Source organism: Chrysemys picta, chromosome 2 (assembly GCF_011386835.1).
Source record: "Chrysemys picta bellii isolate R12L10 chromosome 2, ASM1138683v2, whole genome shotgun sequence".
Classification (NCBI taxonomy): Eukaryota; Metazoa; Chordata; order Testudines; family Emydidae; genus Chrysemys; species Chrysemys picta.
In genome coordinates this window covers 55,757,495-55,784,928 of record NC_088792.1, presented here as the reverse complement: position 1 = coordinate 55,784,928, position 27,434 = coordinate 55,757,495, and the positions used below count along the sequence as shown (strand labels likewise).

The 27,434-nt window shown below is 38.0% G+C and overlaps 1 protein-coding gene across 6 annotated transcripts in view; it reads left to right on the top strand.

Moving 5' to 3' along the window:
* The first annotated feature begins 4,283 nt into the window (after positions 1–4,283).
* The window catches only part of ETV1 (ETS variant transcription factor 1), a 75,197-nt gene continuing 52,046 nt past the window's right edge, over positions 4,284–27,434 (top strand). Inside the window, exons 1-5 of one of the 6 annotated variants that reach the window (XM_042856652.2) lie at positions 4,284–4,451; positions 4,897–5,031; positions 5,827–5,914; positions 8,017–8,064; positions 17,863–17,916. In XM_042856652.2, coding sequence (XP_042712586.1) covers positions 4,987–5,031; positions 5,827–5,914; positions 8,017–8,064; positions 17,863–17,916 — 235 coding nt within the window. In that variant the 5' untranslated portion in view covers positions 4,284–4,451; positions 4,897–4,986. Of the gene's footprint in view, positions 4,452–4,561; positions 4,763–4,896; positions 5,032–5,826; positions 5,915–8,016; positions 8,065–8,212; positions 8,583–17,862; positions 17,917–26,513; positions 26,533–27,434 lie in introns of those variants that run through there. The other 5 variants (XM_042856657.2, XM_042856654.2, XM_065583178.1 and 2 more) reach the window with 5 other exon arrangements.

The window sequence follows — 27,434 nt, the reverse complement described above, 5'->3', positions numbered from 1 at the left end:
AGAAATTGAATTTGGTTTTCATGGATTATACTACAGTCGGTCAGACATTGTATTACTAGTTTATTGAGGCTGCTACAGAATAGTTTTCTAATATTGCTGCTAACACAGATAGTTCTATCATTGTTTGGGTTCTGGGTATCTATGCTTTCGTGTGCTGGGTTAATTAGTCCCTCCGCCCATATATCAGGTAAGTGTCTGGATTGGAGAGTTTAGGTTAAGTAACTTCAGAAGGGCAACTGGATGTACTGTATTCAGTGTTGTTTCAAAATCTTTTTTGATATCCTATCTAAGCCATAGTTTTCTGTGTTTGTTTCTGAAGGATTTTCTTTAGTTTCAGTATTGTAATAAGGGTGTCCAGGAGGGTGGTAGTTTTAATGATGTCCTCAAATATAATTGTCTGTTTTTGTTTTCAAGACAATTTGGATTATTTTGCCATGTTCTATACAGATTTTGTTATTCAGGATTGCTGGGGTTTGTTTCTTCTTTTAAAATGTGTTTAAATTCTTTTCAAAATAGCCAGGAGAAACTGCTGTTTATCAAATTCCTTGCTCTAACTGTATTGGGACTTTTTATGTTAGAGTACTGATTTGTGCTTTCACAGTGTGTTATAATAAACAAGTAGCACACAGTCCTACGCATCCTGGTCCAGACTGACATTGATGGTAGGGTGGAAATCGTTGAAATCTTGGTGAAATTTCTCAAGGGCCTTCTTCCCATGGGTCCAAATGATGAAGATTTCAACGATTTCCACCCTGCCATCAACGTCAGCCTGGACCAGTCTACACAAGAGGGCCACTTCCTAGACACTACAGTGCTAATAAGCAATGGTCACATAAACACCACCCTATAATGGAAACTTACTGACCGCTATACTTACCTACATGCCTCCAGCTTTCATCCAGACCACATCACACAATCCACTGTCAACAGCCAAGCTCTAAGATACAACCGCATTTGCTCCAGTCCCTCAGACAGAGACAAACACCTACAGATCTCTATCATGCGTTCTTAAAACTGCAATACCCACCTGGTGAAGTGAAGAAACAAATTGACAGAGCCAGAAGGGTACTGAGAAGTCACCTACTACAAGACAGGCCCAACAAAGAAAGTAACAGAACGCTACTAGCCGTCACCTACAGCCCCCAACTCCAGTGCATCATCAAGGATCTACAACCTATCGTGAAGGACGATCCCTCACTCTCACAGACCTTGGGAGACAGGCCAGTCCTTGCCTACAGACAGCCCTCCAACCTGAAACAAATACTCACCAGCAACAACAAAAACACCAACCCAGGAACCAAACCCTGCTACAAACCCTGGTGCCAACTCTGTCCACATATCTATTCAAGGGACACCATCATAGGACCTAACCACATCAGCCACACCATCTGGGGCTCATTCACCTGCACATCTACCAATGTGATATATGCCATCATGTGCCAGCAATGCCCCTCTGCCATGTACATTGGCCAAACCGGACAGCCTCTACGCAAAAGAATAAATGGACACAAATCGGACATCAGGAATCATAACATTCAAAAACCAGTAGGAGAACACTTTAATCTCTCTGGTCATTCAATAACAGACCTAAAATTGGCAATTCTTCAACAACAAAACTTCAAAAACATACTCCAGCGTGAAGCTGCAGAACTGGAATTAATTTGCAAACTGGATACCATCAGATTAGGCCTGAATAAAGACTGGGAGTGGTTGGGTCATTTCAAAACCTAAACTTAATTTCCCCAATACTAATTTCTCCCTACTATTACTCACACCTTCTTGTCAACTGTCTGTAATGAGCCACTCTCTTACCACTTCAAAAATTATTTTTCCTCCCTTGGTATCCTGCTGTTAATTGATTTATCTCATTAGACTGACCTCACAGTTGGTAAAGCAACCCCCATCCTTTCATGTATTTATACCTGCTCCTGTAGTTTTCACTTCATGCATCTGATGAAGTGGGCTCCAGCCCATGAAAGCTTATGCTCAAATAAATTTGTTAGTCTCTAAGGTGCCACAAGGACTCCTCGTTGTTTTTGCTGATACAGACTAACTCAGCTACCACTCTGAAACCTAATGTGTGTGTTACCAAAGGAAAGTTGGTTTCTTGCCTGCAAGTATCTATCTCTTAATAGTTAATGAAATTGCAGTGAGCCCCACTTGATAAGGAATTAAGACATGGTGAGGGGGCTTTAAATCAAATCTGCATTTCCCCATCTTCTCAATCATCCTGAGGCCCTGCCTAGAGCTGCTCTAATTTATGCCTAGCTGAAATGGCCTCCAAGGGGCTGTTCTACAGACAAAGTCCAACACCTGGAGTATTTTAGCCACATCCCCACCCTGGCCACACCTCCAGTATGATCCCCTAATCTATTGGCTGTTGCATGGTGGCTGCAGAGGAGGATGGTGGAACCATTCTCCTGATTTTACACTCACCAGGGAATCCCACTTATACCAGATTATTCTCCAGTGATCAGTTCCACAACTATGTCACTGGAGCGGTTTAAACTGGCAGCAACAAGTTGAGCACTTGCACAAGACTATCCTCTTATAATACACTAATAAGCTGTTTACAGTATCATAAAGTACTTTCCTATAACCCAGGCCTGTTTAAAAAACACAACAACAAAAAATAAACAAAAACTCCAAAGCAGCAAAAGTCTGGAAGTAGAATCTGCTGGTGATAAAATATTTTCTCTCAGAAGCAAGTAGAAGAGTGATAAGATTAGCAGGAATTTGATGCTTTCCTCCCATCTGACTACTAGAGAGAGGAAATGGCAAGTTAGCAGAAAGGGAGAAAGAAGGCCAAAGAGAATCCCAAAGAAAGGCAAAAAGGAAGAAAGAGGGAAAGAGTTGTGGAGAAAAGTGAGACAAATTTTGTTGATCCCAAAGTAGTGTAATAAAACTACAGTAACTTTCAAAACAAACTGTACTAAGATGGAAGAAGTAACGTACAAATCATTAATAACTGCAGACTATTTGTGCAAACCCATTTTCACTGGTTGCATTTACACCAATTGCAGGAAGACCAGAGCATCTCTGACTAGAATAACCTGAGAAAGGAGTGAGGGTAAATATTGGATCCTTCCAGATTTTGGCTCCATTAATCAAATAGAGAATACATTTAGCTGCTCTGACTGAACCTTAAAAGTCTGAATCAGGATGCATCCCACTACAGCAGTGCCACAGATAACCGGATTCAGCACCTGGTTCCTGCCATACCCAGAAAATGTTGAGCCCCCACTCTGCAAATTTAACTGCCTTAATAGAGAACAAGTGTTGACGCTCTCAGAATGCCAATGCATCTTGGTACAGCAAAAATACAGATCTGGCCAGCTTTTGACTCCAACCCTCCAAATTCCATTGCCTAAAGAGAGCTTAGTCTTTATTACAACACTTCAGAAATGCCAGCACAACAGCACCACAAAAACCCAGTTCTGGCACCCGGATCCTGCTAAATTTTGGCTACAAATCCCAGAAATGGTGTAATCAAAATAAAAAGCAAGTGTTGCTTCTACTAATCAACTGAAAAATCTGGACCTGGATAAATCCTGATACAGGAAAGATGCAAAAACTCGAATTTGGCACTGCGATCTTGCTGTATCCAGCTAATTTTTGGCTGCTTACCCTGGGTTATAGTCTAAATTTAGTACACATGCAGTTTCTCCTAATCCATCAAAAAATCCAGATCCCTATGTATGAATTTGATGGTACAGTTTCTGGGTTTGTGGCCAAAATTTGGCAGGATCCGATGCTTGTTGTGCTGCTGTTGTACTGGAAGGCGTTGGTGTTTGGATTTTTGTGTGCTATAGAAATGGACAAACGTTCTGTATTTAGGCAGTAGAATTCAGGGGTTTGAGGCCAAGTCTTGGCAGGTTCCAGATGCTGGTCATGAGTTTTTGTGGCACTGCTGTGCATCTAATGTTCTTTGTTGTTCCTGGAATAGGAGAGAGCCAAATTGGTTCTCTATTGAAGCAGCAGCATTTGCAGGTTGGGGGCCAGAAAACAGTCTGGAACCAGGTGCTAGATATGGGTATTTGTGGCACTATTGCACTGGGATGCTTCAGGGTCTGGATTCTTTCTGAGTGTAAAACAAGCAGCTACATTTGTTCTTTACTTATGCAGTAGCTTTAAGGGAGCAAGGACCAAAAATTGGCTGGACCCACCAGAATCCGGCAGGATCCAGCTTTTACCTTTTTCCCTGAGGGAGAGAGGCAGCCTGACTGACAGGCAGAAATCTGATCCTGTGAAAGACACAGAGAGCCAATGGGAGGCAGAGATCCATCAGTTTGGACTGGAGGCCCCTGGAGGAGAACCCGAGGAAAAACCACCGAATTGAGCTCTGTCAGTGGCGCTTACTGCTTCCAAGGGGGAAGTGCTGGGAAATAATTAATGTTTTTATTAAATTTGGAGGGAATTTTTTGCAGCCGATCGCCTTGCGTTACCTTCAGGTGGGTCTTTCCAGCAACTTTTTACGTAGCTCCAGATAATTGCATGGTTGTGGGTTGCAAAAACGATCCTTTAAAACAAGATAGCTGCGTCTCGCTCGCTCGCTCGCTACTCCCGTTAGGTGCAAAGCGAGTCATGTTGTTCGCCATTACTAGTTCTGCACACGTTTGCGAATCAGAGCTGCCAGTTACACAGATCGCTCTGGGGATACAGCAGGAGTGTAAATAAATACCTCGCCTCTTGTTTTGCTTTCCGCTGCTGTAAAAAGTGGGTTTTGCTCTGTGTTTTAACCTGGCACTTGCTTAGAACCCAGGTGAAAGCAGGGAAGGGAGGGTTGTTTTTATGAATGGGACTCTTTGAGGTTAATTAGCTATGCAAATTCAAGCAGTTCATTCATGTTTTTTTTTTTTTTTTTAAATCTAAAAGCCATCTTGTATTCCCCTCTAGGCTGATTGGAGACCAGATCCTGAGGAAATCTTCAGGTCAAATGCTCAGAAAATAAAAACACTGAGCTAAGACTTGCGGAAGAGCTGCAGAATGGATGGATTTTATGACCAGCAAGTGCCTTACATGGTCACCAACGTGAGTGATCAGTTCAAAAGTTGGTGTTGATTAACTTGACGCCGACTTATTTCTCTGGGGGAGTTTTGCGTCCATAGTATCTGCTTTGTTACCGCTGTAGGGACGACTCTTCATCTAGGAGTCGTGCCTGCAAGATGGGCTTATCTTCTAGTTATTTGAATAACGCATAATTTTCTTTAAAGACAATTTTTGGATCCTTTTTTTCCCCCAAAAAAGTAAAACCATGCACACGATTAGTGGAAGAGGAGGGCACCAGCAGCAGCTGCATGCAAAGTTTCTGGCTGTGTTTGCCTTCAACACCGAGAAGAATGAAGTTGAGGCAAACGTTAACACTTCTTGTTTTCAGGATTTTTGCAAGCAATTTTACAAATCACATTTTGAAACAAAGCAGCCTGCTAGAATGTCCTTATTCGAATTCTCCTGAAGAGTTTAAGCAAAGGGGATTTTTATGCTATTGTGTGCCAGATTGCTAAATATATGTGTTAGTACTGTGCTGCAGCTGGAACATATTGCATCTGTATCTATACAGATAGAGAGATACATGGATAAATAGGAATGTGTTGCATCTAGGCACAAGTATGAAGGATGTTAGGTACTCAGCATAATCCTCTGCTGTAAATTTGTATGTAGAAATTAAGAATAGAAACTGTAGGATAGTCATTTTCTCTGTGGAATATGTAAAGAATCCATGTAGGCTTTGTTTAAATGTGGAAATCAGAGGGTTGTATGTATGTATATATATATGTGTGTGTGTGTGTGTGTGTTTTTAAAGTAACTGATCTTTCCTGTTTATAGAATCCGCGTGGGAGAAACTGCAATGAGAGACCAACAAATGTCAGGAAAAGAAAATTCATTAACAGAGACCTGGCTCATGATTCAGAAGGTGAGGGCTCACTCCCCTCTCCCCCCCTCCCCCCATGTTTTATTTAATAATGCAGAGAAGCTTCATAAGAGCTAAATAAGACAAGAAAATTGCATTTAAGTTTGTGACACAAACTGGCAAAGGCAATTAACTGTTAAAGTTGCTATTCCTTCCTGACTCACCCTGTTCTGTTTTAGATATTGCTGCACATATGGCTCATAAATGTCACTCACTGAGGTGAGAATTGTGCAGTATCTGACACAGTGCCACAAGTTAAGGATACGCTACAACCCAACATCTTCACCTTCAGGCCTTGCCTACACTCGGCTTCTTTCTTTTTAACATTTTCCCCTATTGCTACCACTGGTGCAACTCCACTGGTGATAGCAAGAGTGCCAGTGCTAGTGTAGACCAGCGGCTGGTATTCTAACCACTGTGCTAGTGCAGGGCTGAAGGGCAAGACAAAACACCAGCAGTTTCTTCTGGCCTATCATCTACACTAGCATTTGCACTATTGTTACCTCCAGTGGAGTTGTGCTGGTAGTTCCTTCCATCCATGGGAAATTTAAGCAAGAAAGTCTAGTTTGGACCAGACTTGGGAGGGCCCAACCATTGTCGACCACACTCATATAATAGCCATGTTAAAGTCAGTGGGAATACTTGCGTGAGTAAGGTGAGCAAGATTTACTCCTACTTGACAAGGGTCAGTGCAGTTTCTACACGTACTCGCCAAACACTATGTACACCTATGTAACCGTTCTAACGGTAAGATGAGCAGAGACCCCTGAATCTGTAAAAACAACGAGGAATCCTTGTGGCATCTTAGAGACTAACGCAGGGGTCGGCAACCTTTCAGAAGTGGTGTGCCGAGTCTTCATTTATTCACTCTAATTTAAGGTTTCGCGTGCCAGTAATACATTTTAACATTTTTAGAAGATCTCTTTCTATAAGTCTATAATATATAACTAAACTTGTTGTATGTAAAGTAAATAAGGTTTTTAAAATGTTTAAGAAGCTTTGTTTAAAATTAAATTAAAATGCAGAGCCCCCCCCAGGACCTGGGCAGTGTGAGTGCCATTGAAAATCAGCTCGCGTGCCGCCTTTGGCACGCGTGCCATAGGTTGCCTACTCCTGGACTAATGTGTGCTTAAAATCCCTGCAAAAATACCTATTCACAGCACACATCTAAAGCAAAACCATTTGCTGTTTTTACTTAGTGCTAAAATAAACACAGGGCATCATCCCCTCATATGGACTAACATTTAAACATATATTAGATATATTTGCCAATATCATAGAAAAAGGAAGTATCTTTCCAAAAGTTAATAACCTTCAAAAACATTTGTTCATCAGTTCGGACATCATGCTAAGTTTTAGCTCAGAGCAAATTTTCATACTGAGTTGCTCAATCTCTGAAAATATGGACCACAAATAGGATCAAATTCTGACCTGACTTACACCCAGTACGAGCCCATCATGTCAGTAAAGCAGCCTAAAATTTTGTCCATGGCCGTGGCAGTGCCACTTTAATTTCAAATCCATGTATGATGCTAATAAAGTGGAATCAATATGTAACATAAAAGAGTAACACCTTACTTTACTCCTATGTCTAATAGAGCCTCTGAGTGTCTTTCCTTTTACATTTCGTTTGCTAAGTTCTGCCCTTTACTTATGTTGGATATAGTGTTTTAAAAAAACCAAACCCCTACTTAGGCAAAATTCCCATGGAAGTCAATAAGAGTTTTGCTGGAGCAAAGATTGCAGGAAGAGGCCTGTATTGTGTAAGGAGAAATAGATCATTTGAATGAGAGGTTATCGTCTTAACTTCTCTCTGAGTTACTGAATAGGCATTATTTGCTATAAAAGCAAACTTAAAAGATGGTGATTATTATTTCAGGAGTCAATTAAATATTACTGTAGCGTGTATACCTCTTATGGAAAAAAGAGTAGAATAATCATTAATTGCAACCAGGGTCTAGCTGTTGTTTTTTATCAGTATGTAAGGTTGCCAAAGTAAAATTCACATGCCTTGTTCTTCAGGAAAATATTTCTTCTAGTGTAGTTTCATCTTATGAGAAGATTAAAGGTGTGCGTCTTTTATATATGTCTTTCTCTTTCTTCAGAACTCTTTCAAGATCTGAGCCAATTACAGGAGACATGGCTTGCAGAAGGTAAGGGGAAAAACTGCTTGTAAAAAGAGGAAAAACAACTCTGGAGGAAAAAAAAAAAAGTCCTGAACTTGCTGTCTTAATGTTCAGCCCAATTAATTGAGCTCTAAAAGAGCCACCTCATGTGTCATGCATACATTAGAGCCTCTGATGAGTTTGTCTTTGGGGACTCTGGGGCTGCTCTACCCAGTGTCATCACAAATTACCAGGAGAAATTGCTTCCAGCTCACAATCACATCTGCTTTTGGCAAGAACTAATGCACCAAGACTTCAAGTTCTAAGCCTCTGTTCAGATTTTAATTGCAATTGATCAGGTTTATATTATTGTACCTCGAGAGACTGCATACAGCCAGAACTGGGCTTGCTGTTTCCTTTACAGCAGCACATATAATTATTTGGTGTTCTGGTGGAGTACTTTTCTGATGGCAGAAATTAGTTTCTCTGGGTTCATCGGGACGGGATGCTTCAAGATTTAAGCGCAAGTGTCTTCTTTCCACCTTGTTCACAACACAGAACATTAGGTGTGTATCAAATACTTAATAAGGAAGGAGATTTCTTTTTTCATAAGCTTTTTGATATTGTATATAAGTTAATTTTTTTTCTTCATGTCTTACTTTTTATAGGACTGTATATTGGGAACTAATTGGAAATCTGACATTTGTCATTTTACATTTTTTGATATTTCAAGTAACCCTTCAAGGCTCATGATATTGAGGTTGATGGTTTTAAAAACAATAATATTGAATCTGAGTTTAGATTAGCTATTGAGATATGGGTAATAAAAAGGAGGAGATACTGCTACAAGAGAACTTCAACAAAATTTAGAGGAGCTTTCTGCTGCTCAAGGTGTATTTGTTCACTTCAGTAATTTATGTTTATTATTTAATAATGTTTATTTTGAGCATGAAGATTCTTATGCATTGTCTGTCTCATATTACATCAGAGTAAAGATTATTTTTTTTTGGTTGAACTTTAAATGGAAAACTTTTATAGTCAATTTGAACATGATTTTGATTTAAACTAACATAATTTCTGTGAATTTACCCTGATTTAGGCACTGTGGGTATTAATGTGTTTTATTTTTAGCATATTATACTGGATTATACACTATTGTTGTTTACTGAATAGATGTTTGGTTTCTCTGGGAGTGGGGAGAATTGCATGCGACTGCTTACCATGGAAAGAAGGAAATATTGCTGGTGGCTACTTGGCTTCAGGCTGATTTTTTGATAACTATGCATGTAGTTGGTCAAGCTGTTAGCCTGTAAGTTTGTTTGTTTTACTGATGTTTTAATTCTCTTAGCATGAATTTTTGCCTTTAGTATATGTCTTTGTCAAGGTATAATCAAAAATTCTTTAATGAAGTTCTGGAATGGAGTTGGAATATAAGTATAGTATATTTTTTAAATCACTGAATATAGGGTGTTTTGCAACAAGATAGTCTTATATTATAATCATCAGATAAAACAGTGACTGTCTATCTTATGGTAATTTTAGCAAGGATCTGTTATTGTGTCTAATCTGATCATTTTAACAAACTAGAAGGTTGTCAAAACACTAATTAAAAGGTATGATTTTTTTTTTATGATAAAACAACTTTTAGTTTTATTTTTAGTGGCATGAATCTTCTTTTTGTTGCTGGAAATTATTAAAAATTTTTTATTCTAAATCAAAAAGATTCTTGGCAGGTTGGTAATGTATGTGCAGAGCAGTTTAGTAAACAGAAAAAAAATATGGAAATGAAGATTGACATACGTCATTTCTATAGGTATACAAAGGATTGTAGTGGCGATTTTTACTTTTGAACTCCTTTTGTTTCTTAAGAGTAAATGAATTTTTTTCAGTGCTCTAAGTTTTTCCTTATGTTTTTAAGCAGAGACTACTTTGACAGATCAAAGCTATGTGTCTAGCCCTTTGTAAGTTAGGCTGAGGAAAGCTTGTAAATATTGTTATTATCATATGGTAAGTATAAAAAGTTACTTTTTATCTGGAAAGAAATACCCAAACTACTGAGTTTTACATTTATATTTAATTATATATTTCTGCAGAGTATTAAACTTAGATATTATATGTATCCCACTATTATGAAAATATTTTAGCAAACTATAAATTTCAGACCACTACCATTTTAGTTCTTATTTAAAACAGACAATCTGCCTCCCCCCCTCCGCCCCAGCTTTTACAGGCTTTGCAGAGAATCTATCAGAACTCAAGAAAAACAATCAAGATCCTGTTTCTGATCCTATTTATTACCTCTGACACCTCTTGTAATGATTATGTTTTTAAAAAATCTTTGTAAATAAAAGTTTGTAAACTTGCACTAGTATTTACAATATGCTGGTGTTAAGAATGCTATATTTTAGCTCTGCTGAAATGACTGCATGGATGACTTGTTTACCCATTGCTAGATTTGTCCATTTATGTCCTCCTGGACTTTCATAAACTAGAAATCTGCCAATTTGGCAACATCAGTAATGTTTACATATTTATTTTCATGATGCTCTGTAGCCAGGAAAGTGACCATGAAATTTTAAGAGCAATGGCAACTGACCAGGTTTCTCCCACAAGTTCAAAACCCCGCTGGGGAGTAACCAGGTCAGAAAATCTGCTTATTAAACAAGAGAGTCAAGGGAGTTACAATGTATCACACGTGAAGAATGTTGCAAAAAATTATCAAGGCGCCTTTCGTACTTGGGACATGTTAGCCAGCATGTTTTTACGGAACAGGGGGCTTTGTTTTCTTTGAAGAATCTTAGTAATAAACAACTAAACACAAAGGGATTTATTCTCTTCTCAGTACTTGTACACAACTTCCATTGTAAATAATAGGATTTGCACATGTATATTAAAGGACAAAAGTAATCCAAAGTACAAAATATAAACAGATTATTGTATTAGTTTGTTTATCTAATATATTTATTACCACCTCCAACCCCAGAAACTGAATGCCACTTGTAGAAAAGTTATGATGTGTTATACTTGCTTCTGCAGTACTTGAATTCTATGAAATAAGTTGCTTTTTCTTCATGTTCTATTAAATGTATCAGGAAGAACACCCACATTATTTTGAGGTAAAATTTAAACTAAATGTGGTTTCCTAAAATCAGTAGGTGGGGGACGGAAAATAATTTTGAACTATTTCCTGATGCCATAATTTGAAAGTGGAAGGATTTTAATAATTGTCTCCACTATTAAACTTGGAAACGAAGAGTTAAAATTGCTTATCGCCAACCAAGATAAATATTGTTCAGATAATGTCTTTGTTTTTTTATTTAAGTATTGTGGCAGCTACATTTTGTCATGATAATAGTGTATAATGCCTGTATTGATTCTGTATATTTGGAATTATATTGCAGTTGGCAGATAGCAATTATTCAGTGACTTGAGATAAATTGGTTCAAATATTAATCTAATGCTATCTCATCATGGTTGCTTCTACATATTCTGGAACAAACAGAGGAGAGAAAACAAACTCTCTGCCATGGAAAGCCTACTATGCGTTGTGGAAGCATTTGGGGTGGGAGAATAATAAACAACAGAAAAGCACATTATTTATTAAAAATGTCTATTCTAGTATTTCTGTCACTAATTCCTGGCCGAAACTTGATAGAGATGAGTAAAAGGCTTCCAAAATGAATATAGGTAACTGAGCTATTCTGTTGTTTTAAAAAGTTAATTTATTGATCTGTATGATGGAGTTCCTTCTTTGGTAGTAACAATGAGAATTTATTACATAAACTCATTAATATTTATTGTATTTTTTGCTCTGTTCTAGTGCAAGGCAATCATTTTACAATAAAAGGCGCAGGTAACGGGTTTGTTCTCCCACCACAGTTTGTAGCTAGACAGGCACAGCGAGGGTGGCTCTCCCAAGTTTTCCAAACTGAAGAAGGCATCCATACTGATTTCTGTAAAACGTTTATATTTCTGCTACCAATTAATGGCTAAGTTTGGGATGAACTCCAAGAAATGGTTTCCGTGATCTCTGCTACCATTGTCACGTTTGTATACACATGATTCGGTGTTGCCCAATGGATTATCCCTAAATGCGTATATATGAAAGTGATCACTTAATTTGCATTGTTCAGTAATGCTCAAATTCCCATTTTTAACAGAATATAAAACTTTAGGGCTTGACCCTCAGCCGGTATAAATCATAGTCGCTCCATTGACTTCAGTGGAGCTATGCTGATTTGCACCAGCTGTGGATATGGCTTCTTAGCTTTCTGCTGCCCTACAATGAACCCCACATTTGGTAAGAACACTAATCTGAATGTCGGGTATACAACCATTAAGTATTTTTGTATCTGAATATATATGTATTTAGTGAACAAACATGGTCAAACAAAGACCGCTTCACGTCTTGGTTGAAGTTTGCATAGTAGGGAATGTTCTAAAAGGGAATAAACATGTTAAAGATGAGACTTGTAGCACAGTGAATCACTTCCCTTTTTTGGAGTTCTGGACAGTTAGTGGATTTGACTTTTAAATACGCCTGATTTTAAATAGCTCTGCACAAAAAATGGAGAAAAATTGGATTTGGCAAAATGGTGCTAACCTTTTGTAAAATTGTTGGTCCTGAAAATGTACACAGTACTAATCTGGGGGTTTCTTCTTTGATGGAAAAAAACAGATTAGTAATTTTGTCCCATTACATAGTTACTTATTGACTATGAGGGACGTAGCAGATGTAAAATGTGAGTGTGGATTTTAAACCAACTTCTGTATTATTCTGCATAAAAGTTAAAGTCAAAAACAAAGGCCAGATCTCGCAAACCCTCTTCAGCTTAGTATAGATCATTCACAGCCAGAATGATTTGCAGGATATGTCCCCTAGTTTTTAAGCTACACATAAGTTTATATGTCAGAGCAGGTCACTTGAGGAAACAAAAAAAGTTTGGTTGCTTTGATAGCACATTCGGTGTTCACTTGGTAATGATATTTTCCTTTTCGTATTCAATAAATGGTCATTGTCATGCCTTATGAGTACTTCTATATTATCAACTATTGACCCTTTTTCATCTTTTTTATTAAAATATGTTTTTTGTATTAATGTCTGTACTTCATATAACCTTTTAAATGTTGAAAACAGATATTGAATGAAACAAAGCTTACGGGCCTCATTCCTTTGTTTTGTGGCCTAAAACTTTATTTTAGGGTAAGCTGGAAATAGTGCAACTCAGATGTCTTCCTGTCATTTTCAGATTCTTTTGCCACACTGAGTACATCTTTGTTGTTTTGAAACAAATTATGTCTAGGTCAAAAAGTGAGCCTCAAGTTCTGAGAGGGGAGTAGTATAGAAAATGTTAGAATATCTAAAATAAAATTCTTAAGTGAAGCAAGAAGAAATGGCAAACTCTCTGCTTGTCCTGCAACCTTACATGCATGTGGTACTGAATTTCTGGCAGAAGTTTGTGGTTGGGAAAGGAAGGGTTAAATTTTATTGCCTTTTCCTTTATTAAATATGTTCTTTTGCGGGTCTGTGCTACCTCTGAGACAAAGCAATGAAATTGGTGTGTTTATGCAGAAAGTTCAAGTTTACTTTGCTGTTGCCTGCTGGAAGGGTGTGACATGAAAAGATTGTGGTTGAGGCCACATGGTTCAATGTGGACTGTGTTTTTGTGAATGGAGGCAGAACTCCAGTTCTGACTGCTTGTCTTGAGGAATTGCTTAGGAGATCAGCTGTCTCATTCACTGGCAGAAAGAATGACTCATACATCTTCTTCCTTGTTTGGCTCCAGGTCATTGTTACAGTGGCTAGAGCTGGTTTTAATTAAATATTAACTCCTTTTGTACTAGATATTTGTTGATGGTGACTTTTTAAAAATTTTTTGTTTGTAATGAAAGAAAGGAAATTGACCCCCCCAATGTCAGGTTAAATTGCTTTTCCAAGTTGCTTTCCATTTGCAAGATATATTCTAAGTTTAGCTTTGTAAAGTAATATGTTAATATTGTCTCTGAAAATCAAAAACAGGTATTAAGTATTTCTTTGCTTTGAACAGTTGCTATTGGCAAGTTGATTTTAATTGAGTAGGTGATGAGACTATAAAATCCAAACTGATACATCCCCCTGTAAAACTAGGATTATAATTAACATTATTGTGCATTTCCCACACACCCGTGGGACATAGTGCTGTAGTCAGAAAGAAAAAAAACTTTTGGTAATAATCTCTGCTAAGGCGACTGGCTGATAGTACAGATGTTGCCCACTTCAAGTATGAGAGTCTGAGACTTGATGGCAGCTTGTCTATTAATGTGGAATGACCTGATAGAGCTGCTTCTGCTATTACCAATAAAATCTACATGCTTAATCTCCTTGAAAGCCTTTTATTGGGCTTTTCCCCTCCTCCTTTCCTCTAGATCCTTTAATTAAATAGTGTGGGGGAAATAGTCTCATTCTCAGGGTGGTCATTTCAGACATGTTTTCTAATAGTCTGCTAAATGGAGAGGGAAAAAGTTTTGTTGACTTGTGTCTTGTCCTGAATGTGGTGATAGAAGACCGCTGTAGCTGTTATGAGAGCTTTGCCAAATTGCAGTGTCTATGACTAAAGAAAAGAGGAAACGAATGATATATCCATATATAAATGTGCATGAAGTTGCAACACTCCCAAGTCACATTTTCCTTTCAGAGATCCAAGTTAAGATGAAGTTAACTGTGTACTTGCTGGTTTAACTTATTACAAAGACTCCCTTTAATTATCAAAACTTGGGGTACAAAAGCCCTCTTCTGTTTGAGTAATGTGATGGTGCACTCAATCCATTTCCCTTTTCACAGCTAGCTACTGTTGTAAAAAGTCTGTGTATTGGGTGGACAGTTGCTTGAATTTCTGTAATATGATCATGTATGAATTTCAATTCTGTTCAGTTTTTTAAAAAAACATAGTTGAAAAGAAGGAATAAATTGACAGTTCTGATTGCCATGTGTCTTATGGCTAGTGGATCGGTGACTCTTATTTGTGAAGTTTTCAGGATGGGCTCACAGATTTACTTCCTACAGCATTTGTTTTATTTTGGTGCTATGTGGTTTTTTTAAGCATCCCAAGAGAAAATGTATGGAACTATGTGCCTGACATTTTGTGTATTTTTTTTAATGTAAAAAGGAATTGTCAGCTTTGCTATGTTCTCCCCCACCCCGTAGCTTTTAGAGAAGCGCATACCAGCAAATGTAGTCAAAACTATAATAGTTTTAAATACATTAGTCATCTCCTATTTTTACTGTTCTTGTATAAAGCGGTGTGTTTGGGTTTTTTAACTAGGGTTTTTTAACTATTAGGTGTTCAGTAGTACCTTTCAGTAGTCAAACCCAATCCTTCTCTCATTCACCCCAGTGCAAATTAGGGGGGATAAAACCATTGAAGTCAGTGGAATTATGCTGGTTTACAGGTAGAGACTGGAACTGGACCTTTAAAAGAGGTTTTTGGCCCTACAGTTCTCATCCTCTGGATAGGAAAACAAAGAGTCTGATTCACCACTGTATTAGTCCAGGTTTATGCTGGTGACTCCACTGAAATCAATCAAACTGGCATAAAGCCGTGGTGAATCAGGCCCAGAGGCTGGAGTTGGTAATTTGCTGCGAAGAATGTAAAATATGGTGGACCCATTTCTGCAACTACCACAAATCAATCTTAAGTGGAGATATTCACATGTGGAGAGCCCATTTATTTCATAACTAGACGGATATTTAACCCCCTGCTAGCTGCATTTAAAAATAACATAAAATTATATATATATAATGGTTTTATCCCCCCTAATTTGCACTGGGGTGAATGAGAGAAGGATTGGGTTTGACTACTGAAAGGTACTACTGAACACCTAATATATATATGTGTGTGTATATATATTTTTTATATTTATATTTCATGGACAAGGGGTATTGTATGGATATATCCTATTTATAAACAATAAAGTTAATGAATAGAAATGCTACACGGTTATATGTGCCCCAAAATTTAAAAAAAATTAGGAATGTAAAAGATCCCTACGGTAAAGTTTGTTAACTGGGAGAGCTTGACTTCAGGATTGGAGTTTCCTGTAGCAGTCAAATATTTGGCATATTGAAGGGAAAATTTTAAACTTCTTACATGCACTGATCTGAATGAACCAACTGAAATTTACAGAGTGTTAATTTTTGGTTGACTTTACCTCTCTTGGGCTTTGCATTGCCCTTGAGTTCATCACTGGTCAGAATGCTGAGGTTTCCTTGGAGGGAAGAGAAGTTTAATGCATCAAAAAATTACTTGGAGTATTTGATTTAGTAAATTTGATGTGCATTCTGTAGAACTTTAATTCTTGTTTATTATTTATTTAAAAATGTCTTCAGATATACAGTTTTCTTCTTCTTCTTCTTCTAGTTTTAGTGTAATATAAATGCTAGGAAAAGCTTCAACATCTGTGTTTTCCTCAGATTAACATTAATTGCCATTCACATATTTGTCTTAACACTTGAGCTACATCCTTGTTTATAGTTTATCCACAATTATTTTGTTTTTAAGGTGTATTTGCTTCAATACATTAGGTAGGATTATAAACATATTCTTTGGAATCATGAGAGTACTATTTTACTGCATTATGGGCCTGATCCTGAAATACTTACTCCAGAAAAACTTCCAGTGAAGTCAGTGGAAATTTTTCCTGAATTAAGGAGTTTAGGATCAGGTCCACAGAATATCTTGCACATTTGCACTAAAGGATCAAGAGTGTCTAAGTCTAAAGAAATATTCTTACCTCTTGACTCACATGCATAATTCCCATTGATATTAGCAGGTGTTAGGTATATGTATAAAAGTGAACCAAGCCCTTCATATTTCCTAACTTGGAAAGCCTTATGAAATGATCAAACAACATATTTTTCTTTATTGCTTTTAATAGTTTGATATTCAGTGTTCCAATAAATGGGTATATAACCACTGTTTACTTTTTCATGAAGCATGTTGGGTTACTCTTGATTTACTTCTCTTTGGACAAGAATTGTCACATACTTTCAAACAGTTCATTTCATGTCACTTTGCCATGGAAGTTCTAGATGAGATAGTTTGACAAAAGAGCAGTATTTTTAAATTATGGCAAGCTGAGTTTTTGCTAACTATGGAATTATCTAGAAAGGTTACACCATGGCTGTCCCATGACCTGGTTTCTGCTAGTTTCCACCTTACACAATTAAACTAAACAGTGTTACAGTTATATGTCTAAACCGTGCTAAAGCCTTGGATGTTTACAAGGCATTAAGACAATTTGGGGAAACTGTTAATGGCTTGACTATGCAACAAAATGGCATTGTATTATCACTGGGGGACAACCATGATGTTTCAGATGCAGTTGGAGTTAGTTGTGTCATAAAGTTGCCTAAAAGTAAAGATATTACAGAAGGCAGAGGGACTCTGGTTATGGTTCATATTTTGGGCCCATCTGAAGACAAAGATTGAAATGAAAATTCTATGGTCTGGCCAAAGACTCTTTTGACCCTTTAAAACACAAAATAAAAAATGTTTTCTGCTATTTTGGCTGCGTTACTCCTAAATGAGTCCAGTTTCTCCTGGTGAAGGAACACGAGGGGTTTAAATGTAGAAAGATGGTTTAAACACTGGGATTTATTTTTGTGCAGAAGTCCCCTTTGAAAATTCATGCTAACGGATTTTAGTCATGGTTGAGGTTGTTCTCATGCCTTATTTCAGTCCTAATAATGGTTGAGCCAACAAAATCCTAGTTTTGACCTTGGCTGAGCTTCAAGGTTAGGACAATAATCTTCACTATGCTTTAGTGGCTTCTCTTAATTTATCCCCCCTTTTTTCCCCCTTTCTTCAGCTCAGGTACCTGACAATGACGAGCAGTTTGTGCCAGACTATCAGGCTGAAAGTTGTAAGTATAGTCTGATTCATCGCTTTCTTAAAATATATATTTTGTCTCAATTTCTAGTATTCATGGTCATGTGACAGTCATGTGGTCGTTCTATTTGCCTGTCAGTGACATCAGCACTAAGAATAGATGAAGCAAGTAGGGCTATGAACTGCAGCCAGTAAAGGTTGTTTTTGCTGAAGGTGTAACCTTTAGCAGGTGGTCCCATTTTTCCGTTTGTCACTGAAGCAGAGAAATTCTCTCTCATTGAGCTCAGTAAGATAGCAGAGCTTTCTGTGTCTCCTGAATAGAGGGAGAAGGATGGTACGCGCTCTATGGATCCAAGTAGTGTAAAACATAAGCAGCTAATCCCTTGCATAAAAATTACTTGAGAGTCTTGGTGGGTTTTCTAAACAGCCCTCTTGTTTTGTATTTACCAAATACAGCCAGTCTCTGTCAACATAGTCTATTAAGTTATATTACTATATACAGCATGGCTCCATGAACCATATGTTGCATTCCTATCTCAAGAGAAATTTCCGTTGGAGTTAGTAGGAGTTTTACCTGAGTTAGAAAAACAGGAATTAGCCCTATGTTGTGTTAATCCACCTGCTTTTTCTGAGCCTTTTTGTGTATGAATCAGCTGGACAGTCTGTCTGGTTTGCCACTCATCTTATTCATGCCAGAAACTTTTTATTTATTTTTTAACACATGCACCCCCAACTCTTCCCTTGCTGCAGTTCTACTTCCCTTTTTGAAGTCCCTTCCACTAGTGCTGCTCTGAGGTTTGACTGGCAGAGGATACATGAAGGCAGTGGCATGAGAGACGTTGCCTGGTGAGGCCAATACTGTCTTGCATCCTCTCTCTGCCCCCACCATACACATGTCACTCCCCTATAGCAAGTCTGGTCTCCATCAAAGGTCACTTCTAGACATTTGTCTGCTTATGGCAGTAGAGTTCATGGCTGCTTTTCCACTGAGCTAACTAACTTCTATTATTGATCCTACTAGAGAAAATTGCTGCAATCAGCTAAACTGAATACCTGTTAAAACTAGCATTCATGTATCATAAAAATACAGTAGTAAAAAATGAAGGCATGAACAATTTTATAATAGAGACGTCAAACAAATTAGACTTAAAAAAACCGATAAAGCTAACATAGTTTCAAAGTTGCTTAATTTCCCTGCACATCTTGAGATTGTTCAAGATACTTAGATACATTTCCTTATCGTAGTTTCCATCGCGTGCACATAACATACATATTTGGCAAAACAAGATTTCTTTTCCTAGACTGATTTTATTCCAACACTGAAATTGCTTTTATTTTTGTAATAAGTTGCCTCAAGTAATTCCTCGCACTAATTCCTAAAGACACACAAATGAATATGGATAATAGTCATTTTGAAATTACTATTTGTATGAAGTTTTTCCCCTCTCTTCGTATAGCAAGTTTGCCTAGTATAATACCCGTGCAAAATTTGTCTATAAATTTCATCCTACATACACTGTTGTGTCCAAATAAAATTTGCACGGCACAGATCTCTTATATAAGAGTGCAAAGTTCTGCCAGGGCTTCTATTAACCCACAATTATTGTTCCAAAATAAGTCAATGATTCCTGGAGAATAATTTGTGAACTGTGAATGAAAAACCCCATCAAAGTTTGTCACTGCTTCTGGTGATAAAGAAATTCACCTAACATGGATACTTTATTAATGCTGTTGTATTCCAGAGTTCTTTAGCCACAGCTTACACAGTATTATCAAAGGAGCATTTATTTCCTCATTTCAGTTGTTTTCTTTATCTTAAGTAAAGGTCAGGCGAGCTTCCTGGAGAGTACTCTAGCAAAGGTTACAGAGTTTCAAACATAGACTCGAATATAATGTACATAGCTATGAGCTCTTCAGAACAGAAATGGGGAACAGCATAAACAAAGTCAGAAGAAAAGTACCAATGGGAAACATCACTCCCCCACAATTTTGACTACTTCCTCTTGGTTCAGAACTTGCCTTTACAATGTATTATAATTTATTCTGTTGTTTATAGCTCTGTAATGAACCCCGCAGCATGGCAGGAGCACACAAGTCTCACTGTATGCGAGAGGTAGAGTCAGCTGTAGGTTCTGTGCCAGGTATATAGGTGAGCTAAGAGGGGAGATGAAGGACAGAGATGTGGCCAGTGGAATGGAGGTCCTGGCCACTGTGCCATCCCAGAGGCAGCTGCCCCATGCTTGTCTGGATTTTATAGGCCTAACTTCAGTGAGGTTCCTTGAACAAAGCCTCTTTAGTTGGGCTTTGTACCGAAGGGTGTGTGAGAGAGACAGAATTTCATCCAAGTTGCTTACAAAACATATTAAAAAAAAAAAAAAAAAAAAACCCCAAGATTCTGCCCTGCAGAATTATAATCTACAAATAGTAGAAGGGAGAACAAATTAGGTGCAAGAAGTAGTGACATTTTCTTTCTAGCTCTTTCCACTCAAAGATAGGCCTCAGATATGGTGTAAATTTGTGGTGTTAACCCCATCATGAAGGAAACTCTTGCTAATCAAATAGCAGCCGTAAGCAAGATGGGGAAACTATTCCCAGCCACACCCCAAGGTAGTTGCAATGATGACAAAACTTTTCTAGTGCTGAAAACATCAGTGTTGGCAATGATGGAAGCGCTAATGTAGAAGAGATGTTGGCATTTGCTGGCGCTTTTAAGAACCATATCTTTTGACCAGTACTAAGCAGGGTTAGATGACATGGCACTTAAAATACACTGGGTGCTTGCATCCCTCTATTTGTTAGGGCTACCGCTGCTGAAACTGAACTGGCATTTATGACAGTGGGAAACTTTATCAAAAATATCCTACTGTAGATACACAACCCACCTTGCCTGAATAAGTGCATGTCTACATGCCATGGCGAAGCACATTAGAATGTCACTATCTGTTCACAAAAAAACACGGTGAAACAGGCAAATTTCATAAAAAAAATTAGTTGATAATTATTTGCTTTGCAACTATGTCTACAGCTAAGCTTGAGTGTCCGGCTTTGTTGCTTCATACAGCAGCAGAGAAATTCCTAGTTGGTATTTTGCAGAGCTCTTCTGCTTATTCTATATTTGAGGAACAGTGGCTTGATTTAAGGTAAGTGTATGAGAAGTAGCATATATCATAAGTATAAAAATACTCCAAAAATGAAAAAAAATTCCATCCTGTGTTCTGTAAATGATGTCTATATTTTTGACTAGTGCTCTCCTCAGAGTTCAATAAACCTATTTTGGTGTTGACCTCCAATGCGTAATTACATGCCAGGAAAAAGTGGTCTGTGTTATCTCTCTGGGATAAGATTTCCTATTGTTTAAAGTCCATTGACACATACTGATGACAGGGGCCAGATCCTGCAACGCTTTTAATAAATGGTAAAGATCTCAGAGATGCGAGGCTGAGGGAGAGTGGGCCCCAGACTTGCCATTGTAGGAGCTAAAATTGTATTTAATGATGAGATTGGTTGAAAACTTGTTTAGTTTGAGTGGAGATTTTAAAACTTTACCTGCCCCTCCTATTGTTTGATGGTATCTATGAAAGACACAGGAGGTAGGCAGGCTTTGATAAAATTGTCAGATGGCTACAGGATGTAGCTGGCAGTGAAAACTCATACTGTCAGCAACATACTGATTTGTAAAGTAACCTGGTACATTTGATTATAAACAGGGATTACCCCTGCACCAAGCCAGGAAGTCTGGTCCCTTAATGGCAAGTTGTGTGTTTCGCGTTTTGTTTCAGAATTTTTATTTACATTGCTTTTTGGTGTTTTTCCATCCCTTAAAATGTAGATTCATGATAAACTTTTCTTTTGTCTATTACTGAATTTTCTTCTAATGAGAATTTGTGCTGTGCTTTACCAAGTGGACCAGGCTCTCTTTTTATTTTGTTTTTGATTATGTATTTTTTCCCTGACTGTTCAATGCTTTCACTTAATTCTGCCAAGGGGTAAATGTTAATATTAGACCTCAGCTGTTGACAGTAAATCGGTAAGGCTGGCTATAAAATTCTCTCTACTCAGTGTCCGATTAAACTTTAAGATAAGAAAAATACTCTTTAGTAATGATTTTGCATGTGATCTTTCAAGACCTTTTTTTCCTCAGGTTTAGCAAAGAAGTTCTTTCATTGCTGATGCCAGGATCCTTAAATTATTCAGGGGCTGTGCTTTTTAGATTCTCCAGCTTGCAGTCTTTAAAAGCCTGTTAAAGAGAGATCTTTTACATAGGCTTCAGGTAGCTGTGTTCTTCTGTCATTTTAAGTAAAGGCACAGTGTATTCTATCTCCTATGTAAGTAGGAGAAGTATTAAAATATTTGCATCCATGTTTGTAATACACAAAATCATGGTTAGTTTTTTTCTGTACCATGAAATGAGAACTATTTTTTTCTTCTTGTTCTTTTGGTGAATTAAATATTAAAAGCAAATTACACAAACTACAATTTACACAACTGTAACACTTTCCTATCTACCCTCGTATATCTTGTGAGCGCAGTTCCTGGATGCTTAATAATCATTTAATTCTTGGCTATTTGATGCGAAAGATATTTTTAAATCAGAATTGGAAATATCAGTATAGTGTAAGTTCCAATGTTAGGCCCGATCCAGCTCCCATCAAAGTCAATAAGAGTTTTGTAAGGAGCAACTTATACTGTGTTCATTTTTGTCTGTATTTATGATGCTGTGTAGTTTATTGGCATGTAAGTTTGCATCCCCAAGAAAGTCATTAGTGGCCTGAAAAAAAAAATCCAATTTTTTTAAGTTCAACATTCTGTCCCCTGATTTTAAGTGGTGATTCATTGCCTAGGCAGCTGGTAACTATGTATTACTAGAACAAGATGTCCTAGAAAGTGCAGTTGCTAGTGTTTTGGTTTTTCAAGGTGCAGTGACTAGATAGCTAACACCAGTGCACAATTTTCCTGTGATAAATCAATCTTGCTAGAAATGCCTTTTCTTTTAATATAGTTCTGCAGGCACAGTACTGGAACACTTTGACAAATACCCTAGATAGTGGGGCTTTAAGAGTTTTTCAGTCTTAGCCCAGATTTCTCAGATAACTCTTACTAATAGTGCTTTCTGCAGCAATTTTGCTGTTTTTTGGTGCTTTGCTATAAACGACTTCCTCTTTTAGGTCAGATTTTTTTTGTCAAAACACTGATGGAATTTATTTGTTTAGCTTGAACCTAACTCTGAGGGATATTTTTAGGTGATCAGAACAAGGGTCAGGGAAACAGGACTCCTTGGTTCTATTCCTGCCTCTTGACTCTCTCTAACCTCTGGGCAGGCCTTCACTACAGGGGAGGGTTGATTTAAGATATGCAAATTCAGCTACGCGAATAGCGTAGCTGAATTCGACCTATCGGAGCCGACTTACCTCGCTGTGAGGATGGCGGCAAAATCGACCTCCGCGGCTCCCCGTCGACGGCGCTTACTCCTTACGTTGGTGGAGTAAGAGCGTCGCTTCAAGGATCGATTGTCGCGTCCCGACGAGACGCGATAATTCGATCCCCGAGAGATCGATTTCTACCCGCCGATTCAGGTGGGTAGTGTAGACCTAGCCTCAGACAAGTTGCTTAACTGCTGTACCTCAGTTTGAAGTGGATACAAAAATGTATGAATCCCTCACAGCGAGGTGGGACAGCTCCCTTAATCAACTCTTGTAAAATGATTTGAGATCCCTGGATAAAAGGCTTTATGTAGTAGAAAGCATTTGTTACTATTATTATTATTTATTTATTTTATTTCTATTACAGAGTCAGGTTAACAGTTATTGACTGGCCCTTACCTCCTGCCTCCTCACATGTCCTCACCTCTTTCAATCTCTCCCTTACGATGACTTTCTTCCAGAACTCACTAACATTATATTTTAGCTGCTGTATTTGTGTGTTTTTTTTAATTATTTAAAATAAATTCATTTGTGAATGGTGCCTTTTAGAGAACTCTGTGGGCTCATTTGTGGTTCAGCCTTGGGCATTAGCCTGTGCTAAGCAGGGTTTTTTCCTTTCTCTAGGGGATTTTTGGGACTATTCAAACCTACCCCAGCTCAGCCTATTCTCGCTTTTGCTAAATTTAATTCTTGGAAAAGTTTTAACACGAGGCCTTTCTGAGTCCATAATGCTTTTCATCTGTGGTCCTAATAATATCTTGAAAGCTTATGGATTTGTTTTGATTTTAGTAAGCAGATTTTGTTTTCTCTCCTCATTGTATTTTTATACTATATTTCTAGCTCTGAAGCCTTGTTATGGTTTCTTGCAGTGATATTGATAATAAATTAGGTTAGTACAATTGGGGCAATAGTCCTGTGAAACAAGTAGCTAGCTCTTATCCAGAGATGGACTTTGCTGCAGTCAAATCCCTTAAGTCTGAGCTGTTGCTTTTGAAATGGCCTTCGTGCGGTGAAGTGAACATTTACTGCTGAGTAAGGTTGCCTTTCACCATCCCAGCGGAGACTGCAGTCCTATTATGTTGATGTGCTTTGACTGTGTAGTACTTGGCAGTGGGGCCCAGATGTGAAGTGACCTGATAGTCCAGCGAGCTAGGGACTGTAGCACAATCCAAGTAAATGGACAGCATTGCTATGTTGTCTTGGTTTTCTCTATAGAGTCCTCCAGGCACTTGTTCGTCCCTTCCAGGCCAGTCCAACCCAGTTTTTCTTCCTCAAAGCCCCATTCTCATTCATGGTTTTAGTGCAGATTAATGGCTTGGGTTGCACGAGAGGTTATCAGCTAATGAATAAACTTCAGTCATCCCATCCTGTGATAAAGCTGTCTCCTAGGTCAAAGATGAAGCATATAACCTTTTCCCCTCTGAAATGGTAATTTCTTAAGGCTGTCAAATAACTTCCTGAAGGCTGTTTACATAAAAACAAAATTTAAACATACTTTATTCAAAATGGGGAATTTTCAGTTTTGCAAAATAACTCCCATTCCCTCTCTCTGAGGAAGTTCCATCTAGAATTCTGTGGATCTTCCAATCCGGGAAATACACAAGCCATCCAGACAGTGCAACTTCTAGGCCCTTGCCAGAGTCCTTCTGACAGTTATAATTATTTTGATGTCTAAAAGGACAGTCATTTGTCTATAGGATCAAACGTATGAAGTATCTGTTATGATCTTGTTTGTGTTAATGAATGTAAATAGAAAAGTGGCTGATTTGTTTTCCTATCTTTTTCACAAACAAAGCAAAAATGCAAATTAAAGGGACTCTGTCAGCCTATTTTGACACAAACATTTATGCTCCTTAAAGTTAACTACTTCCCATACAGTCTCATTAGAGAACATATTTTGTACTGAAGAAGGGGCCCAAACTAACCCCCTAAATGTGAACGTCATTAACCTTTTGGGGTGTTTGAAACCCAGATCCAATTTTGGAACTCGGGCCCACCTCTACTACTGTGTTTGTTTCCATGGATAAAATAAATATATATTTAAAATGTATTTCATTTGTTCTTCCTTCTGTTTGCTGCATCAGCAACTTAAGACAAGTGTCATAGTCCCCAGCAGTCAAATCTGAGTTTTTCATAGGGAAGTGGAGGAGGGAAAGGGAAAAGGAAAGAATGACTGTCCCAGATACATTAAGTATTGACAGCTTGAGGAGGCTGTGATGCACAATGCATCCACGTCCTCTAAGGACAAACCGTAAAGCCGATGAAATACACACAATGTCCCTGATGTCAAGGATCCGTGTCCCTTCATTTAGGATCTCTTTGCTTCACATGATTGGGAAGTAGTCTTACTGGACTGATAAATCAAATGGCACTGGTATATAACAAATGAACATATATTATGGAGGAAGTATAATTAAGTGGTGGTCAATCTCATCAGTCCTGAATACTTGTATACTAACAGTCTAAAGCTGTAGAAATAAAATGTGTCTTAAAACTTTGGACAGAATACTGGAGTCTATTTGAAGGTATAGACTCTGAACTCGTAGTTTATATTTGGTGAATGGAAGCTTTGCCTGAGAAAGAATTAGGTCAATTTTTCCTAGCCCATCTCAAGCTTTGTGTCTTTCGCACATCACCTCTTACCATTATCTGCTATTAGATTGACCTTGAATGAAGGTGAAGACAGGAGTAAATCAGAGCAGTGTAGAACATTTTCATTCTTGTGTATCAACCAGTTCTCTATGCTTAGGCTATCCATGTTAGAAATGAGTGAACCATTAGCAACTTTATTTCTGGTCATCTTACTCCTTTTTACTGTTTTTGAACTTATTCAGGAAATGTAGTTACTGGTAAGTTAATGTGGTGAAATATTTTGAGAGTTATAGCATTTACTGCCAAGTCATGGAGTCACTGAACAGGCAGGTTGCTTACTGACTGGGTTTGTCTTCTTTGAATTTAACTTTAAGTATTATGGGTCATGATCAAGGATTCTGGAAATGTGCATGTGCAAGAAACTTGCCAATTTTGCAAATTTTAGGGTCTTTATGCAAATGTTGCTGCTTTTCTACAGACTAACTTTTGGCTTAAAAATAAAATGTTTCTGACTTTTATCCCACTGTAAAGAAAATCTTCAGAATGGAAATTGATGTGATGTTTTCTTATTAATCCAGCCTTGAAGAACATTTCCTCCAGCCAAACCACTAGCAGGAGCTAAGGTGTTAACTACCTCAGTAAGTTTCACAGCTGAAACTATTTGGGACTGTTAGATGTATGCAGTACAGATCTGATGCGGTTGTGTGCATTGTGAGTTTGCGTGCAAAGGTTTAACCTGCAGCTTAAGGAGCAACTGCATTCAGGCACATGTTGAAATATAAGTGTGAATTCAGACCTGAATCTCATTTACACTAAGGTCACTTTACACTATTCTGGCCTTGTAAAGGAGTCTTAAGTGACCTCCGTTCAATAAGAATTAGGCCTCTATTATTGTAGGTCGCCGCAAGTCCATTGACTTCAGTGGGCTGTCACTGCTCAGCACCTCTGAACATCACTACACTTATTAAAATGTCTAATTTTAGGTATCTCTGAAAATTTTCATAATGGCTTCTTTCTTTAACTGCTTATAGAATTATAGTAATAATCAGCTGGCGATAAGTTCTCCTGAGTCACTGCAGTGACCTACGTCTTGTCCAGTGGAGACTGAATAGATTGGTTTTGCAATAGCTAGACTTTTACAGTCTATCAGAACAAAGGGTCCTGTGGCACCTTTAAGACTAACAGAAGTATTGGGAGCATAAGCTTTCGTGGGTAAGAACCTCACTTCTTGCATCTGAAGAAGTGAGGTTCTTACCCACGAAAGCTTATGCTCCCAATACTTCTGTTAGTCTTAAAGGTGCCACAGGACCCTCTGTTGCTTTTTACAGATTCAGACTAACACGGCTACCCCTCTGATACTTATCAGAACAGACTTGAATATAGAATGGACTACAGACTTAGATTTGAGCTTCAGTCTTCCTTTTTACTCTCTGGCGTTGTTTAAGCTGAGTTATTGCCTAAATGGTATTTTTGCTAATGTGTCATTTATAATGTGTCTACAATGTTAGCACATTTTCCCAAGTAAGGTCTCTAAATAGAT